The sequence below is a fragment of the Ursus americanus genome, chromosome 28, assembly GCF_024610735.1.
Source record: "Ursus americanus isolate L20-20 chromosome 28, mUrsAme1.1.p, whole genome shotgun sequence".
In the NCBI taxonomy this organism is placed as follows: Eukaryota; Metazoa; Chordata; class Mammalia; order Carnivora; family Ursidae; genus Ursus; species Ursus americanus.
Genome location: NC_142154.1, coordinates 25559342 through 25579214, shown reverse-complemented (window position 1 = coordinate 25579214; position 19873 = coordinate 25559342). Strand labels below are relative to the sequence as shown.

At 40.5% G+C, this 19873-nt stretch overlaps 1 protein-coding gene across 5 annotated transcripts in view; it reads left to right on the top strand.

The window, feature by feature from the left end:
- Positions 1 to 19873, top strand: part of OCA2 (OCA2 melanosomal transmembrane protein) — a 467353-nt gene that overhangs the window by 156195 nt on the left and 291285 nt on the right. For all 5 annotated transcript variants that reach the window (XM_087856735.1, XM_045795323.2, XM_045795325.2 and 2 more), the window contains exons 10-13: positions 6015 to 6086; positions 7501 to 7566; positions 17365 to 17421; positions 18500 to 18624. In XM_087856735.1, the coding sequence (XP_087712861.1) occupies positions 6015 to 6086; positions 7501 to 7566; positions 17365 to 17421; positions 18500 to 18624 (320 nt within the window). The remainder of the gene's footprint in view (positions 1 to 6014; positions 6087 to 7500; positions 7567 to 17364; positions 17422 to 18499; positions 18625 to 19873) is intronic.

Genomic DNA, 19873 nt, shown 5'->3' with positions numbered 1-19873 from the left:
CCATATGATAATTGTCTTTCTCTGCTTGACTTATTTCACTTAGCATAATCTCCTTCAGTCCCGTCCATGTTCCTGCAAATGTTGAGAAATCGTTCCTTTTGATGGCTGAGTAATATTCCATTGTATATATGGACCACATCTTCTTAATCCAGTCACCTGTTGAAGTGTATCTCGGCTCCTTCCACGATTTAGCTATTGTGGACATTGCTGCTATGAACATTGGGGTGCATATGGCCCTTCTTATCACATCTTTATCTTTGGGGTAAATACTCAGTAGTGCAATTACTGGATCATAGGGTAGCTCTATTTTTAACTTCTTAAGGAAACTCCACACTGTTTTCCAAAGTGGCTGTACCAACTTGCATTCCCACCAACAGTGTAAAAGGGTTCCCCTTTCTCCACATCCTTGCCAATATTTGTTGTTTTCTGTTTTGTTAATTTTTGCAATTCTAACTGGTAGGGTGGTATCTCATTGTATTTGTATTTGATTTGTATTTCCTTGATAGCTAACGATGTTGAACATTTTTTCACGTGCCTGTTAGCTATTTGTATGTCTTCTTTGGAGAACATCTGTTCATGTCTTCTTCTTCTTTTTTTTTTTTTAAAGATTTTGTTTATTTATTTGACAGAGAGAGAGACAGCCAGCAAGAAAGGGAACACAAGCAGGGGAGAGGAAGAAGCAGGTTCCCAGCAGAGGACCCTGATGCGGGGCTCGATCCCAGAATGCCGGGATCATGCCCTGAGCCGAAGGCAGACACTTAACAACTGCGCCACCCAGGCGCCCCACTGTTCATGTCTTCTGCTCATGTTTTTTTTTTATTTTTTAAAGATTTATTTTTATTTATTTATGCTATGTTAGTCACCATACAGTACATCATTAGTTTTTGATGTAGTGTTCCATGATTCACTGTTTGCATATAACACCCAGTGCTCCATGCAATACATGCCCTCCTTAATACCCATCACCAGGCTACCGCATCTCCCCACCTCCTCCTCTCTGAAACCCTCAGTTTGTTTCCTGGAGTCCATAGTCTCTCATGGTTTGTCTCCCTCTCTCATTTCCCCCCTTTCAATTTTCCCTCCCTTCCCCTATGGTCCTCTGTGCTATTCCTTATGTTCCACATATGAGTGAAACCATATGATAATTGTCTTTCTCTGCTTGACTTACTTCACTTAGCATAATCTCCTCCAGTTCCATCCATGTCGATGCAAAAGTTGGGTAATCATCCTTTCTGATGGCTGAGTAATATTCCATTGTATTTATGGACTACATCCTCTTTAACCATTCGTCTGTTGAAGGGCATCTCAGCTCCTTCCACAGTTTGGCTATTGTGGACATTGTTGCTGTGAACATTGGGGTGCATATGACTTCTTTTCACTACATCTTTATCTTTGGAGTAAATACCCAGTAGTGCAATTGCTGGATCATAGGGTAGCTCTATTTTTAACTTTTTGAGGGATGTCCACATTGTTTTCCAAAGTGGCTGTACCAACCTGCATTCCCAACAACAGTGTAAGAGCATTCCTCTTTCTCCACATTCTCTCCAACATCTGTTGTTTCTTGCCTTGTCAGTTTTTGCCATTCTAACTGGTGTAAGGTGGTATCTCAACATGGTTTTGATTTGAATTTCCCTGATGGCTAAAGATGTTGAACATTTTTTCATGTGTCGTTAGCCATTCGTATGTCTTCATTAGAAAAATGTCTTTTCATATCTTCTGCCCATTTTTTCACTGAGTTATTTGTTTTTTGGGTGTTGAGCTTGAGAAGTTCTTTATAGATCTTGGATACCAGCCCTTTATCTATAATGTCATTTGCAAATATCTTCTCCCGTTCTGTGGGTTACCTCTCAGTTTTGTTGACTGTTTCCTTGGCTGTGCAGAAGCATTTTATCTTGATGAAGTCCCAAAAGTTTATTTTTGCTTTTGTTTCCCTTACCCTTGGAGATGTGTCTTAATGAAGTTGCTGTGGCCAGTGTCAAAGAGGTTACTGCCTAGGTTCTCCTCTATGATTTTGATGGATTCCTGTCTCACATTGAGGTCTTTCATCCATTCAGAGTTTATCTTTGTGTATGGTGTAAGAGAATGGTCTGGTTTCATTCTTCTATATGTAGCTGTCCAATTTTCCCAGCACCACTTGTTGAAGAGACTGTCTTTTTTCCATTGGATATTTTTTCCTGATTTGTCAATGATTAATTGACCATAGAGTTGAGAGTCTTTTTCTGGAGTCTGTATTCTGTTCCATTGGTCTCTATTTTTTCTATTGGTTTCTATTTTCTCCATTGGTTTCTATTTTTGTGCCAATACCATGGTGTCTTGGTGATCACAGTTTGTAATATAGCTTGAAGTCAGGCAGCGTGATGCCCCAGGCTTTGTTTTTCTTTTTCAACATTCCCTTGGCAATTTGGGGTCTTTTCTGGTCCCATATAGATGTTAGGATTTATTTCAGCTCCTTGAAAAATGCCAGTGGTATTTTAATAGGGATGGCACTGAAATTATAGATTGCTCTGGGCAGCATAGACATTTTAACCATGTTTATTTTTCCAATCCATGAGCATGGAATGTTTTTCCATCTTTTTGTGTCTTTTTCAATTTCTTTCATAAGTGTTCTGTAGTTTCTAGAGTATACATCCTTTACCTCTTTGGTTGGGTTTATTCCTAGGTATCTTATGGTTTTTGGTGCTTTTGTAAATGGATTTGATTCCTTAATTTCCCTTTCTTCAGTTACATTGTTAGTGTAGAGGAAAACAACTGATTTCTGTGCAATGATTTTGTACCCTGCCACATTACTGAATTGCTGTATGAGTTTTAGTAATTTGGAGGTGGAGTCTTTTGGGTTTTCCACATAAAGTATCATGTCATCTGCTAAGAGAGAGAGAGTTTGACTTCTTTGCCAATTTGACTGGCTTTTATTTCTTTTTGTTGTCTGATTGCTGATGTTAGGACTTCTAGTACTATGTTGAACACTAGTGGTGAGAGTGGACATCCCTGTCGTGTTCCTGACCTTAAGGGAAAGCTCTCAGCTTTTCCCCATTCAGAATGATATTTGCTGTGGGCTAATCATTGATGATTTTTATGAAATTGAGGAATGTAACCTCTATCTCTACACTCTGAAGAGTTTTAATCAGGAATGGATGTTGTACTTTGTCAAATGCATTTTCTTCATCAATTGAGAGGATTGCATGGTTCTTGTCTTTTCTTTTATTAATGTGCTCTATCACATTGATTGATTTGCAAATGTTGAACCACCCTTGCATCCCAGGAATAAATCCCACCTGGTCGTGGTGAATAATCCTTTTAATGTACTGTTGGATCCTATTGGCTAGGATCTTGACTATTTGGACATTCATGTTCATCAGAGATATTGGTCTGTAATTCTCCTTTTTGATGGGGTATTTGTCTAGTTTTGGGATCAGAGTACTGTTGGCCTCATAGAATGAGTTTGGAAGTTTTCCTTCTGTTTCTATTTTTTGAAGCAGCTTCAGTAGAATAGGTATGATTTCTTCTTTAGATGTTTGGTGGAGTTCCCCTGGGAAGCCATCTGGCCCTGGACTCTTGTTTTTTGGGAGGTTTTTGATTACTACTGCAATCTCGTTACTGGTTATTGGTCTATTCAGAAAATCTATTTCTTCCTATTTCAGTCTTGGTAGTTTATAAGTTTCCAGGAAGTCATCCATTTCTTCCAGGTTGCTCTGTGTGTTGGGATATAGTTGTTGGTAATAATTTCAAATAATTGTTTCTCTTTCCTTGGTGTTAGTTGTGATCTCTCCCTTTTCATTCATGATTTTATTAATTTGGGTCCTTTCTCTCTTCTTCTGGATAAGTCTGGCTAGTGGTTTATCAATCTTATCAATTCTTTCAAAGAACCAGCTTCTAGTTTCGTTGATCTGTTCTACTGTTTTTCTGGTTTCTATTTCATTGCTCTCTGCTCTAATTATTATTTCTCTTCTCCTGCTTGGTTTTGGTTCTATTTGCTGTTCTTTCTCCAGCTCCTTTAGGTGTAAGGTTACCTTGTGCATTTGGGATTTTTCTAATTTTCTGAGAGAGGCTTGGATGGCTATGTATTTTCCTCTTAGGAGCACCTTTGCAGTGTCCCATAGGTTTTGGACTGAAGTGTTTTGATTCTCATTAGTTTCCATGAATTGTTTAAGTTCTTCTTTAATTTCCTTGTTGACCCAATCATTCTGTAGCAGGATGCTCTTTCTTCCAAGTGTTTGAATTCCTTCCAAATATTTACTTGTGATTGAGTTCCAGTTTCAAGGCATTGTGGTCTGATAATATGCAGGAAATAATCTCAGTCTTTTGGTATTGGCTGAGACCTGATTTGTGACCCAGAATGTAGTCTATTTTGTAGAAAGTACCGTGTGCATTTGAGAAGAATGAGTATTCTGTTCTTTTAGGGTGGAATGTTCAGTGTATATCTATGAAGTCCATGTGGTCCAATGTGTCATTCAAAGCTCTGTTTCTTTGTTGATCTTCTGCTTAGATGATCTGTCCAATGCTGAGAGTGGAGTGTTAAAATCTCCTACTATTAATGTATAATTGTTGATATGATTCTTTATTTTGGTTATTAATTTATTATATAATTGGCTTCTCCCATTTTGGGGCATTGATATTTATAATTGTTAGATTTTCTTATTGGATAGACCCTTTAAGTATGATATAGTGTCCCTCTGCCTCTCTTTTTACAGTCTTTGGTTTAAATTCTAATTTTTCTGATATAAGAATGGCTACCCTAGCTTTCTTTTGAGGTCCGTTGTCATGAAAAATGGTTCTCCATCCCCTCACTTTCAGTCTGGAGGTGTCTTTAGGTTCAAAATGAGTCTCTGCATAATGCATTTTGGGTTCATTCATAACATAGCATGTATCAGTAGTTCCATGTTGTAACATATACTACTTTTTCTTTATCCACTTAGCATGGAGAGACATTTGGAATGTTTCCAGGTTTTGTCTATTTTGAATAGTATTGCTATGAACATTTATGACTTATGTGAATTATTAAAAGATAAATCAAGGCATAGTAAATTTTTAAGAGTTTATTTGGGCAAAAATTGGTTCGAATTGGGCATTGCCAGAATGGGAATGCTTAGGAGTGCTCTACCAACAGGAGCTATGGGAAAGACTTTTACAGGGAAAAGGGAGAAGCATAGCAATGAAATGATTTGATTAGCTACAGCTTATGTGTTTGCCATATTTGGGAAGTTTAGTTGGCTGTTTATGATGAGTTGTCCTTAGATTTTGATTTATTAACCTTGAGGCATTTATTATAGGCTTAGATCTTGGTTTGCTTATGTTGGCTGCTAAGGTGTTAAAGCCACTTTAGTTTAATGGCCTCATTTAATTAACTTAATAGGACATATGCTTTCATTTCTCTTGAGTAAATGCCTAGGAGTGGAATTGCTGGTTCTATGGTAATTTATTGTTTAACTTTTTAAGAAACTGCCGAACTTTTCCCTGATGGCTGCACTATTTTACTTTCCCATCAGCAATGTGGGAGAGTTCGTTTCTCTGAATCCTTGCCTTTCTTCATATTTTGTCTCAGAAATTCCATGTCAGAAAAAGTACTTTCATGATTCAGTGAAAACACTAAAGTCTCAATTAGATAAAGCATTTGGCTATAGACAAATGATGGTTTAATAGCAGTCTCAGTAATTGGGCAGAATTGATTTATGGTGTGGAACTAATTGTCTAGTTGCCTAGGGATCATATGGTAAATAGTCAATGACAATTTACTGCAGGCTTCCTTATAGAACATACTTTAGCCTTCTGCTTCTACTTCTGGGTCATCTAATTATTTAGGAAATGAAATCAGCTTTCTTTGGAAGGTAGACTGGTGCTATTTGTGTGTGTCTCTGGGGTATCCAGACTCTGAAAAGCAAGACCCATGATTTATTTATTTTCTAAATAGATATGGTACAGAATGGCTGACTTTAATGGATACAAATAGCAATATAGGCTTTTGTGTGTTTTAAACTCCTATGGACCATAATGAAATAATTTCCTGTGTTCCTTTCCAGATTGTTCACAGAACCCTGGCAGCCATGTTGGGTTCCCTTGCAGCATTAGCAGCGCTGGCTGTGATTGGAGATGTAAGTTGTAACATTTTGAATCAGTGGCTTACCACTTGATAGGGTATAAGATCCAAAGACAGTCCAGGAATTAGGTGGTAGCTGGTGATTTTCATTCTTTTATATATTATTTCCACATTTCTCCCTCAGGAACCATGCTAGAAGCATGAACTAACAAACCTTTCAAAATTGTTGAGTATTTTTCATTTGACTTTGTCACACACACATTTTTTATTTCCCATTTTAGTTGAGGAAAGGCTCATCATGGTCACTCATTTGGCTTGGGCTATATAGCTGAGTGGTGTTAGAGTTGACTCAGTGCTGTTAGCCTTTGGGAACTAGAGGAGACCATCATGCCTGGAGCAAAGGTGAGAAATGGTGAGGTTGGGGTTCTGTCTTGCAGATACCAGGAGGTCCCTAGAGATGTGTGTTTGGGGGTTGATGACACCCCTCAGTGTCTGTGTGTGGTTGTCTGGCAGGAACATAGGAGTGAATGTAGGGAGGCAGGAGAGGTCAAGCACCCACTGGTGATTGAGGCCTGCCTTTTTTTGTGGAGCAGTACTGGAATTGAACAAGGTGGCAGCACACAGAACTGGATTTGAAAACAACTCTATAGAATTCAGAGGAGTGTTCTGCAAAGCACTACTACAGGACAGTCAACCAAAGCATAATAACTGGTTTAAAAAACTATGTGAAACTATGTGCAGTTATCTATCTATCTATCATCTATCTATCATTTATTTTTTTCTTGGCTAGAGTTGGTATAAACAAATACTAACCCTAAGGGTAAAATGTCCCAGAGTCCTAAAACTTATATATAAACCACTGTTATTTTTATTAACTCTTAAGTAGTAGTATAGTGGTAGTTATTTTATTTTAGAATACATTAATGTGGCACACAGGCTGTGCTGTGGGTAGCTCCCTGCGCCCCTGTGCAATCTTTCCCAACAACCAGAGTCTCAAAGTGCCCTCGCTTCACACTCCATGTTCCCATTTCCCCCATGACTCCAACCTTTCCTACTCTGCAGGGTTGTTAGAAGATGAGGTAAGAGTGGATGGACAACTGGTGAGTAGGACAAGTGTGTTCTACTGGCCATCCTGGCCTCATGCTCCAACACCAAAGAAGGCATATGGGGACCTCACTAACCTCAAGGGTCAATCCTGCAATTCAGGCTATAGTTCTTTATGGAGTTGCCAGGGAAAGGATTTAACAAATTTGCTTTTCTTATAACTAAATGCACAGGCTTGACATTATTATGCCTTGGTCACAAGTGGTTTTCATTGATATACTCTAATTTCAAAGGCAAGGGGATGGTGTGATTTTTGACTCTGGCCCAATGAGTGGGCTTGCCATAAAGACTAGCACATTTTTTATAGCTTATCACTAGGAGGATGATGTCCAAGATTAATTGGGAAATTTGTGCTTTGATTGCAGAGACCCAGCCTTACCCATGTGGTGGAGTGGATTGATTTTGAGACCTTGGCCCTGCTATTTGGCATGGTAATTACAATCCTCCCAGCGGGACAGGGCTCCAAGCCTGCTATAACCCAGCACCTTCTCTTTTGCTGCTACTGCTGATAATCTTTCATTATATTAAAGACATTATACTGCTTGACAATTAGGGCTTGATTAAGAAGTGTTAGTGCAGGTTTAGACAATTTCTCCTGTGGAGGAATGGAATGATTGGTGCTCTGGTTAGTTAGGTGGAGAATTGCTGTCATAGGCCTGTCTGATAGTTAAGTAATATTGCCATTTAAAAAATTTAGTAATTTTTTAAATGGCCTTAAAATATAAAGTTACTGCTCTTAAAATATAAAATGGAATATTCTAAATAAGTGAACCATGTAAGTTTGGTGATTGGAAAAACACCTACAATTACATGGAAAATGGAAGAAATTGTCCCTAAGTAATAGTTTGGGTGTCATAAACTGATTTAACTAGAATAAGTGAAATCTGGTAAGGGCCTGGACAGCAGTGGGAATGCTGCATGTATTCTTGAACAGGACCCACAACAGCTAAGTGGTCTGAAGGAGGGCTTTCCCTTTCTGGACAAAAGACCTACTTTGCATAAAGCATGTTTCCTCATTTTCTTGGTAATGTTTATCCCCCCTGGTACTCGTAACAGAAGGCCATGCTACTCTAGGCTTCAATGGGATCCAAACTAGCTGCCTCCTCTCTGGGTAGAGTGTAAGGAGACAGGGCAATGTTTTGAACTCAGGCTTTAAAGAGAAACTCATAATCCTGTAAAGTATATAGCAGGGACTTGCATCTGGAAAGAAGAAGGAAGACATAGCAGGTGTCTCATAAAATAAGTTAAAAAAAAACCTTAGGGAAGTGTATGTTTACCATTTTGTTAGTATTTGAAACAGTTTGCAAAAACAAAACAAAACAAAACAACAACCTTAAACGGATGGTATATTAGTTTGCTGCGGCTGCCATAATAAAGTACCACAGACTGGTGTCTTCAAAACAGAAATTTATTTCCTCACACATCTGGAGGCTGGATTTCTGAGACCAAGGTGTCAGCAGGTTTGGTTCCTTCTGAGGCATCTGCTTGACTTGTGGATGACGTGCTTCCCCGGTATCGTCATCTGGTCTTCCCTCTGTACGTGTCTCTGTGTTCATCTCCGCTTCTTATAAGAATGCTAGTCATTCTGGGCCTCACTTTAACTTATTTTGAGGTAGGATTTCACCATAGGAATTTTTGGGGAAAGTGGCACAATTGAGCCCATAATAAATGGTTTAATTTTTTCTTATTTGAAGTCAGTTCAGCAAGATTCTAGAACTTTGGAAGTGTAAAGATAGTCTATATCCAGGCCCCTGCCTTTTATTCTTTATTTCATGGCAGTCAGCCTCCTATGGGGCTACTTACCCCAATCCCTGAGTCTCAGTCTCTTCTGGGTAGTTTTGGCAGCAAATGTGTGGGCCAGCTTCCCCACAATGATGGAAGACCACAGAGCTCCTACCCATTCAATTCAGTTCATGTGAAACATCTATTGGTGAGTGAAGCACCACATTCTACAGACAGCAAAAGGTGGAGGTGGCCATTTGGGTTAGGATGAACATCAATGGCCACAATAGATGAGATAGATATTTCTATTGATTCTTCCAATAATGAGCATGGAATATTTTTCCATCTTTTTGTGTCTTCTTCAATGTCTTTCAAGAGTGATTTGTAGTTTCTAGAATATAGGTCCTTTACATCTCTGGTTAAGTTAATTCCGAGATAACGTATGATTTTTTGGTGCTATTGTAAATGGAATGGATTCCCTAATTTCTCTTTCCTCAGTCTCATTGTTTGTGTATAGAAATGCAACTGATTTCTGAGCATTGATTTTGTATCCCGCCACATTACTGAATTGCTCTATAACTTCTAGTAGTTTGGGGGTGGAGTCTTTTGGGTTTTCTATATAGAGTATCATGTCATCTGCAAAGAGAGACATTTTGACCTCTTCTTTGCTGATTTAGATACCTTGTATCCCTTTTTGTTGTCTGATTGCTGTTGCAAGGACTTCTCGTACTATGTTGAATAATAATGGCGAGAGTGGGCATCCTTTTTGTGTTCCTGATCTTAAGGGAAAGGCTTCCAGCTTTTCCCCATTGAGAATGATACTTGCTGTAGGTTTTTCATAGATGGTTTTTATGAGATTGTGCACTGGGGTGTTACATGCAGCTAATGAATCATGGAACTTTACATCAAAAACCAGGGATGGGAGGAGTTAAGATGGCGGAGGGAGGAGTTAAGATGGCGGAGGAGTAGGGGACGCCTTTTTTAGCCGGTCTCCGCTGGATAGGCACCAGACCAGCCTAAACAACCATGGAATCAGCCAGAGATGCAGGAAGATACATCTGGATCTCTACAAATGAACATCTCCAGTGCTGAGTATTGAGGTATGAAGCGGGGAGCCGTGAAACCACGCACAGATATCGGAAGATAAACGGAAGGGAGAGGGAGCTGCTGCGTTCGGGTGCGGGGAAGCAGTAGCCACCTGCACGGGGGAGCGGGCGGGCTTGCGGACCGGCACCCGGGAGAGAGCGGACTGAGACCGTGAGCTGGGAGTGCGCGCCACTAGGCATCTCGCAGAACTCCGGAATCCCGGTGCGCTCACTGGATCCAGACTGAGACCGGGAGCTCCGGGAGTGCGCTCGGGCGGCTGGCGGCTGGTGGTGTTAGAAACACAAAGGACAGAGACGCGCCGGCCCTGGAAGTGAGGGCAGGGACGCTGGGTGTGGGGCGCACATCCCCGGACGCTGCAGGGTTGAGCAGCACCAACAGTAACAGGGTTAAAGTGGCCAGAACATCAGTGGAGAACGGGCCGCAATCTCTCTGTTCTGTGACAGAGGCTGAAATTCGGCCGCTGCTGCTCTGACACTCAGAAGAGGCACAGCAAACCGCCAGGGAAAGCCGCCAGAGAACAAAAGCCTGGAAATACCGGCTCAGAGAGTGCCCATCCCCACACCCCCTGGCAGGGGACTCGGAGACTCTACCCAAACAGGGTTGCCTGAGTATCGATGCGGCAGGCCCCTCCCCCAGAAGGCAGGCTGAAAAATCCAGAAGCCCAAAGCCCGGGGCGCCTGGGTGGCACAGTCATTGAGCGCCTGTCTTTGGCTTAGGGCGTGATCCCGGCGTTCTGGAAAGGAGTCCCTCATCGGGCTCCTCCGCTGGGAGCCTGCTTCTTCCTCTCCCACTCCCCTGCTTCTGTTCCCTCTCTCGCTGGTTGGCTGCCACATATATAAATAAATAAAATCTTTAAAGAAGAAGCCCACATCCCTAAGATTCCCTATAAAACAAGGGGCACGGCCTGGGACCCAGTCAATAATTTGGGCTCTGGACAACCCCGCAACCTCTCATCATCAGAATGACAAGAAGGAGAAGCCCCCCCCCAGCAAAGAAAAGACAGTGAGTCTGTGGCCTCTGCCACAGAAATAATGGATATGGATGTAACTAAATTATCAGAAATGGAATTCAGAGTAATGATGGTCAAAATGATGAGTAGAATTGAAAAAAGTATTAACGAAAAGGTTACTGAGAATATAGAATCCCTAAGGACAGAAATGAGAGCGAATCTGACAGAAATTAAAAATTCTATGAGCCAAATGCAGGCAAAACTAGAGGCTCTGACGGCCAGGGTCACCGAAAGAGAGGAACGTATTAGTGAATTGGAATATGGGTTAATAGAGGAAAAAACGAAAATAGAAGCTGGTCTTAAAAAAATCCACGCCCACAAATGTAGGTTATGGGAGATTACTGACTCATTGAAACGATCCAATGTCAGAATCCTCGGCATCCCCGAGGGGGTGGAGGAAAAGAGGTCTAGAAGAGATATTTGAACAAATTGTAGATGAAAACTTCCCTAATCTAGCAAGGGAAACAAACATTCATGTCCAAGAGGCAGAGAGGACCCCTCCCAAGCTCAACCACGACAAACCTACACCACATCACGTCATAGTGCAATTCGCAAATATTAGATGCAAGGATACAGTATTGAAAGCGGCCAGGGCAAAGAAATTTCTCACGTACCAAGGCAAAGGCATAAGAATTACGTCAGACCTGTCTACACAGACCTGGAATGAGAGAAACGGTTGGGGGGGCATTTTTAAAGCTCTTTCAGAGAAAAACATGCAGCCAAGGATCCTTTATCCAGCAAGACTGTCATTCAGAATTGATGGAGAAATAAAGACGTTCCAGAATCGCCAGTCATTAACCAATTTCGTAACCACGAAACCAGCCCTACAGGAGATATTAAGGGGGGTTCTATAAAGGTAAAAAGGCCCCAAGAGTGCTACAGAACAGAAAGTCACAACCAATACAAACAAAGACTTTACTGGCAACATGGCATCATTAAAATTCTATCTCTCAGTTCTTAGTATCAATGTAAATGGTTTAAAAGCTCCCATAAAACACCACAGGGTTGCAGATTGGATAAAAAGAAATGACCCATCCATTTGCTGTCTACAAGAGACTCATTTCGAACCCAAAGATGCATTCAGACTGAGAGTAAGGGGATGGAGTACCATCTTTCACGCAAATGGACCTCAAAAGAAAGCTGGGGTAGCAATTCTCATATCAGACACATTGGATTTTAAACTAGAGACTATAGTTAGAGACGCAGAAGGGCACTATATTATTCTTAAAGGAAGTATTCAATAAGTGGATATGACAATTATAAATATATATATGCCCCCAACAGGGGAGCAGCAAGATACACAAGCCAACTCTTAACCAGAATAAAGAGACATATAGATAAAAATACATTAATAGTAGGGGACCTCAACATTCCACTATTAGAAATAGACAGAACACCCTGGCAAAAACTAAGCAAAGAATCAAAGGCTTTGAATGCCATACTCGATGAGTTGGACCTCATAGATATATATAGAACACTACACCCCAGAACCAAAGAATACTCATTCTATTCTAATGCCCATGGAACATTCTCAAGAATAGATCATGTTCTGGGACACAAAACAGGTCTCAACCGAAACCAAAAGATTGAAATTATCCCCTGCATATTCTCAGACCACAACGCTCTGAAATTGGAGCTCAACCACAAGGAAAAATTTGGAAGAAACTCAAACACTTGGAGACTAAGAACCATCCTGCTCAGGAATGACTTGATAAATCAGGAAATCAAAAATCAATTTAAACAATTTATGGAGACCAACGAGAATGAAAACACAATGGTCCAAAACCTGTGGGATACTGTAAAGGCAGTCCTAAGGGGGAAATACATAGCCATCCAAGCCTCACTCAAAAGAATAGAAAAATCTAAAATGCAGTTTTTATATTCTCACCTCAAGAAGCTGGAACAGCAACAGAGGGACAGGCATAATCCATGCATGAGGAAGCAGTTGACCAAAATTAGAGCTGAAATCAATCAAGCAGAAACCAGAAGTACAGTAGAGCAGATCAACAGGACTAGAAGCTGGTTCTTTGAGAGAATCAATAAAATTGACAGACCACTGGCAAGACTTATCCAAGAGAAAAGAGAAAGGACCCAAATTATTAAAATTATGAATGAAAAAGGAGAGGTCACGACCAACACCAATGAAATTGGAAGGATTATTAGAAACTATTATCAACAGCTATATGCCAATAAACTAAGCAATCTGGAAGAGATGGAGGCCTTCCTGGAAACCTATAAACTACCAAGACTGAAACAGGAAGAAATTGATTTCTTAAACAGGCCAATTAATTATGAAGAGATTGAGTCAGTGATAAACTACCTTCCAAATAACAAAACTCCAGGCCCGGACGGTTTTCCTGGGGAATTCTACCAAACATTCAAAGAAGAAATAATACCTATTCTCCTAAAGCTATTTCAAAAAATAGAAACAGAAGGAAAGCTACCAAACTCATTCTATGAGGCCAATATTACCTTGATCCCCAAACCAGGCAAAGACCCCATCAAAAAGGAGAATTACAGACCGATTTCCCTAATGAATATGGATGCCAAAATCCTCAACAAGATCCTTGCTAATAGAATCCAACAGTACATTAAAAGGATTATCCATCATGACCAAGTGGGATTCATACCTGGGATGCAAGCGTGGTTCAACATTCGCAAATCGATCAATGTGATACATCATATCACAAGAAAAGACTCAGGAACCATATGATCCTCTCAATTGATGCAGAAAAAGCATTTGACAAAATACAGCATCCTTTCCTGATTAAAACCCTTCAGAGTGTAGGAATAGAGGGTACATTTCTCAATCTCATAAAAGCCATCTATGAAAAGCCTACAGCAAATATTATTCTCAATGGGGAAAAGCTGGAAGCCTTTCCCTTAAGATCAGGAACACGACTAGGATGCCCACTCTCGCCACTATTATTCAACATAGTACTAGAAGTCCTTGCAACAGCAATCAGACAACAAAAAGGGATCAAAGGTATTCAAATCCGCAGAGAGGAAGTCAAAATGTCTCTCTTTGCAGATGACATGATACTCTATATGGAAAACCCAAAAGAATCCACTCCCCAACTATTAGAAGTTATAGAGCAATTCAGTAACGTGGTGGGATACAAAATCAATGCTCAGAAATCAGTTGCATTTCTATACACGAACAATGAGACTGAAGAAAGAGAAATTAGGGAATCCATCCCATTTACAATAGCACCAAAAACCATACGTTACCTTGGAATTAACTTAACCAGAGACGTAAAAGGACCTATATTCTAGAAACTATAAATCACTCTTGAAAGACATTGAGGAAGACATAAAAAGATGGAAAAATATTCCATGCTCATGGATCGGAAGAATTAACATAGTTAAAATGTCCATGCTACTCAGAGCAATCTACACTTTCAATGATATCCCGATCAAAATACCGAGGGCATTTTTCAAAGAACTGGAGCAAATAGTCCTTAAATTTGTATGGAAACCGAAAAGACCCCGAATCGCCAAGGAACTGTTGAAAAGGAAAAACAAAGCTGGGGGCATCACAATGCCGGATTTCGAGCTGTACTACAAAGCTGTGATCACAAAGACAGCATGGTACTGGCACAAAAACAGACACATAGACCAATGGAACAGAATAGAGAACCCAGAAATGGACCCTCGGCTCTTTGGGCAACTAATATTTGATAAAACAGGAAAAAACATCCGGTGGAAAGAAGACAGTCTCTTCAATAAATGGTGCTGGGAAAATTGGACAGCTACATGCAAAAGAATGAAACTTGACTGCTCTCTCACATCATACACAAAAATAAACTCCAAATGGATGAAAGACCTCGATGTGAGACAGGAATCCATCAAAATTCTAGAGGAGAACATAGGCAGCAACATCTACGACATCGGCCAAAGCAACCTTTTTCATGACACATCCCCAAAGGCAAGAGAAACAAAAGATAAAATGAACTTATGGGACTTCATCAAGATAAAAAGCTTCTGCACAGCCAAGGAAACAGTCAAAAAAACTGAGAGGCAGCCCTCGGAATGGGAGAATATATTTGCAAATGACACTACAGATAAAGGACTGGTATCCAAGATCTACAAAGAACTTCTCAAACTCAATACACGAGAAACAAATAAACAAATCAAAAAATGGGCAGAAGATATGAACAGACACTTTTCCAATGAAGACATACAAATGGCTAACAGACACATGAAAAAATGTTCAAAATCATTAGCCATCAGGGAAATTCAAATCAAAACCACACTGAGATACCACCTTACGCCAGTTAGAATGGCAACAATAGACAAGGCAAGAAACAACAATTGTTGGAGAGGATGTGGAGAAAGGGGATCCCTCCTACATTGTTGGTGGGAATGCACGTTGGTACAGCCACTCTGGAAAACAGTGTGGAGGTCCCTTAAAAAGTTAAAAATTGAGCTACCCTATGATCCAGCCATTGCACTACTGGGTGTTTACCCCAAAGATACAGATGTAGTGAAGTAAGGGCCATATGCACCCAATGTTCATAGGAGCAATGTCCACAATAGCTAAATCGTGGAAGGAGCCGAGATGCCCTTCAACAGATGACTGGATTAAGAAGTTGTGGTCCATATATACAATGGAATATTACTCAGCTATCAGAAAGAACGAATTCTCAACATTTGCTGCAACATGGACGGCACTGGAGGAGATAATGCTAAGTGAAATAAGTCAAGCAGAGAAAGACAACTATCCTATGATTTCTCTCATCTATGGAACATAAGAACTAGGATGATCGGTAGGGGAAGAAAGGGATAAAGAAAGGGGGGGTAATCAGAAGGGGGAATGAAACATGAGAGACTATGGACTATGAGAAACAAACTGAGGGCCTCAGAGGGGAGGGGGTGGGGGAATGGGATAGGCCGGTGATGGGTAGTAAGGAGGGCACGTATTGCATGGAGCACTGGGTGTTATATGCAACTAATGAATCATCGAGCTTTACATCGGAAACCGGGGATGTACTGTATGGTGACTAACATAGTATAATAAAAAATCATTTAAAAAAATTTAAAAAAATGAAAGTAAAGTTCAGGAACAATGAAAAAAAAAACCAAGGATGTACTGTATGGTGACTAATATAATATAATAAAAAATATTATTATAATAAAAAAATAAAATAAAAATTGGAATTAGAAACTGAAATAAATAAAAACAGCTCTGTTTAAAAAAAAGATATTTGTATTGAGTCTAAACTGATTGTTGGAAATTTTCTTTTTGTGCATTATATTTGAAAGACAGTATTGGGCCTACTATTTTCTATGTACTTTAATTTACATAATTTTTTTTAATTTTTACAACAGCCTTAGAAGGAATAAAACATTTAGAGGTGAGATGAGAAAGCCGAAATACAGAGGATTAAATAATTTTGTTTGTACAAGGTTAAACTACTTCTACGTGGTAGAATTAGTACTTGAACCTGCATCTTCTTGCTCCAAGTTCAATACATTGGTATATTGCCATCTTAGGAGATAGAATAAAGAATCTTCCAGAACGTTCAGGCTGGTTGAAATGTCTGGTTGATTAGATTTGGGATAAATGGGACATTACTTTTTGTTACTGTCTCTATGTCATCACTAGGAAGAAGCACAAGTTCTGGATTCATGTAGAACCCAGAGAATAATCATTTCAATGTAACTGCTCTTATTTGTGTGTCTTGATCAAATTGGTGATGAAAATCTGTTTCATTATTTTAGGAAACAAAATTTAACCCAGTCAAAAAATCTTAAAATGTTTAATTGTTGCTTTTGTGGACGTGTAGGTACAGAAGGCCACATTCTGGCTTATTTATTTTCCTGCTTCTAGCTTTGTGACTGTGAGCAAGTCATCTCCCTTCTCTGCCCCCTGGTTTCCTGGTCTATAACAGAGTAATGACAGGCACCCTGGTGGCTCAGTTGGTTGAAAGTCCAACTCTTGGTTTTGGCTCGGGTCATGGTCTCAGGATCATGGGATTGGACCCTGCATCAGGCTCCATGCTTAGCACAGAGTCTGCTTGTCCCTCTCCCTCTGCTCCTCTCCCTGATCTCACTCTTTCTGTCTAACATAAATAAATAAAATCTTAAAAAAAAAAACAGAGAGTAATGATAATACCTGATATTTGTTGTGAAGATTAGGTGGCATGATAATGTACCTTGGGTACATATCCCTGGACAAAAATTTTGAGGTGCAAACCTGCTAACAAGAGGCTCCATTCAGGAAGTTCGTAAGTAGACTACACTCAGCAAGAGAGCAAGAAGCTTGATGAAGTGGTGGCTTTCATGCAGAGGCCAGAGCTGAGATTTGTAACTGATTACTCTGATGTCCTTTCAGGATGGTGCACTGCTAAAAGTTTCTTCTTACCTCCTTGTTCTGTTTTCCCCACAGATGATCTTGGTAGCCATATTTTCAGAAACTGGATTTTTTGATTATTGTGCTGTAAAGGTAGGTTTGATGTGGCATTTAATATTTATGCATTAATTAATTAATTAATTTTTTACCATGACATATTCAGTTAATAAAGCTACCATTTAAAGTAAATATTTTAAAGTTCCATTCTCCTTTTCAAAATCACAGCTGTAAGGTTGGATACAGTTGCTGTGTAGGGTTAGATGGCTCTGAGCAACACTTTCCTCTTCTCAGTAAACTGGAGAAGGAGATCAAGGAAAAGAGTATTTGAGCTGACTGTGTAACATTAGTTAAATTGACAAGTTGAAAGCTACATATCAAATATTGTTTTGCATTTTAGAGCATCTAAATATTTCAAGTCATCAGCTTCTGGTTACTTGCTTTTTGGTGAAATAATTTCAGTGATTACTTTCTAATGATTGAACATATAAACATTCACTTTTATAACTGGAATCCTGGGGAATCCACCAGCAAGTTCTGGCAGCCAGACTGCACACTGGTGCTATCACTCAGGGTTGGTGAGAGGAGATCTTGCCATGCTCTGCTAATGCAAAGGCTAATGTTGTGCTTGATATTTTTTTCTTTTCTGGAACTGGAAAATTCTTTTAAAAGATTATTTATTTATCAAAGCCTTTTGCAAACTCTGAATGATAGAACTGTGCTATGATTTTTGCCATCTTTGTGTACCATCTTGCACCTTTAAATATCTGGTCTCCTCCTCCCAATATTGGTACTAAAAGTCCCTAAGATCTAAGTTGCCAACAGTCAGCCGGCTCAAGGGTCATAGCCCAGTCTGTCCAACCAAAAGGAGATTGTCAAATACTGGATAATGTTAAAGGTATAGAGGGCCATAACGTTGTAATCAGTGAACCATCATATGGCACTGTGAGAAAGGGAATCAGAGGGAAGGAACATAGGTCAACGTGGATTCAGAATGGCCAGGTACAAGATATCACTTCCTCATCTTAGCAAATTTAGGAATTCATGGGTCTAAGTTTTAACCACCATGCAGTGTTTTTTTGGACCCCTAGTTCTTAGAATCTCTAATGAAAAGTCACATTTATTCTTCAACCCCACTGATCCTGGCTTGTTTCTTTCTGTGTGTGCATCTCAGACATACCGACTGTCTAGGGGAAGAGTGTGGGCCATGATCATCATGTTGTGTCTCATTGCTGCTGTCCTGTCTGCCTTCCTGGACAATGTCACCACATTGTTGCTTTTTACTCCTGTGACCATAAGGTATGCAGAGTGGCCCTGCGTGGGCATTAGGCCAGACTCATGGTGGTGTGTTCTCACTGCTCAATCTAGTCCCCCTTTCCCTTTGCTGGTGTGCCCAGGTCTAGCCTGTGCATCCCTTGGGACTGTGGTGCTGAGTGTTCTTTGCTAAGGCTATGGTTTTGGCTGTAGCTGTGGTTGTGACAGCAGAAGTGGTGGCCACAGAAACACCTGTGGGAGTCAGAAGACTCAGGTTTTGCTGTCCAGGGGTCGGGGACAGACTGTTAGGTGCCAGAAGTTCTTGTCCATTGGGCTGGTCACACATGTGACAGAGCAGTGTGGGAGCTCCTGCCATGTGGGCAGGAGCATGTAGCCAGGGGCTGGGGAAGGTGGGGCACCTGTCTTGCTCTCACCAGGATCCTTGAAGGGTTGCAGGACCTGGCCTGACAGGCTTTGCCGAGTAATTTTGGGAAAGAGAGATTCAGTTTGATTCCCCATTTCATTCCTTTTAATTTCATCCACTTCATTAATTAGACATTTATTGAGCATCGGAGGCCATTTGCCCTGAATCTTCTGAAGCTTGAGCTTCAGACCCAGTCATTATGCAGGCTCCTTGCAAGGCCATCGGCCTATACTTTTATCATATTTGTTTTTTTAAAGATTTTATTTATTTGAGAGAGAGAGCACAAGTGGGGAGGGGGGCAGAGGGAAAGAGATAATCTCAAGCAGACTCTGTCCTGAGCATGGAGCCCAACTTGGGGCTTGATCTCACGACCCTGAGACCATGACCTGAGCCGAAATCAGGAGTTGGATGCTCAACCGATGAGGCACCCAGGTGTCCCATTTTATCCATACTTAATGTTCTTTATTTTGAAGATGGTTCCCCAGCATATCATGGTCTTTCCCTGCTTAGACCGATGATGTTCTGGTATTTGGCTGGTCCTAGGGAAACAGGTACCCCCTGGGAGTTCAGGGCAGGAAGCTACATAATGAAAATCCCCAGACAAGTCACTTTAGCTATACTTATCTGTGTTGTACCATCAAAGGGACTAACCCAAGCTACTGTTTTGAGGATTTTGCTGGACAAGAGACCCTCCTGGACTTGAAGCATGAGACAGCAAATTCACAGTGATCAATGAGGGGCTACTTCCAGGGCTCAGGACTAACTCTAGGTGATGCCTTTGGCATTTGAAGAATGGTGACTCTCAGAGGTGGAGTGAATTGGAACAGGTGGGAGGGATTTGGGGAGAGGGGCAGGAAGGGTAGAGAGGAG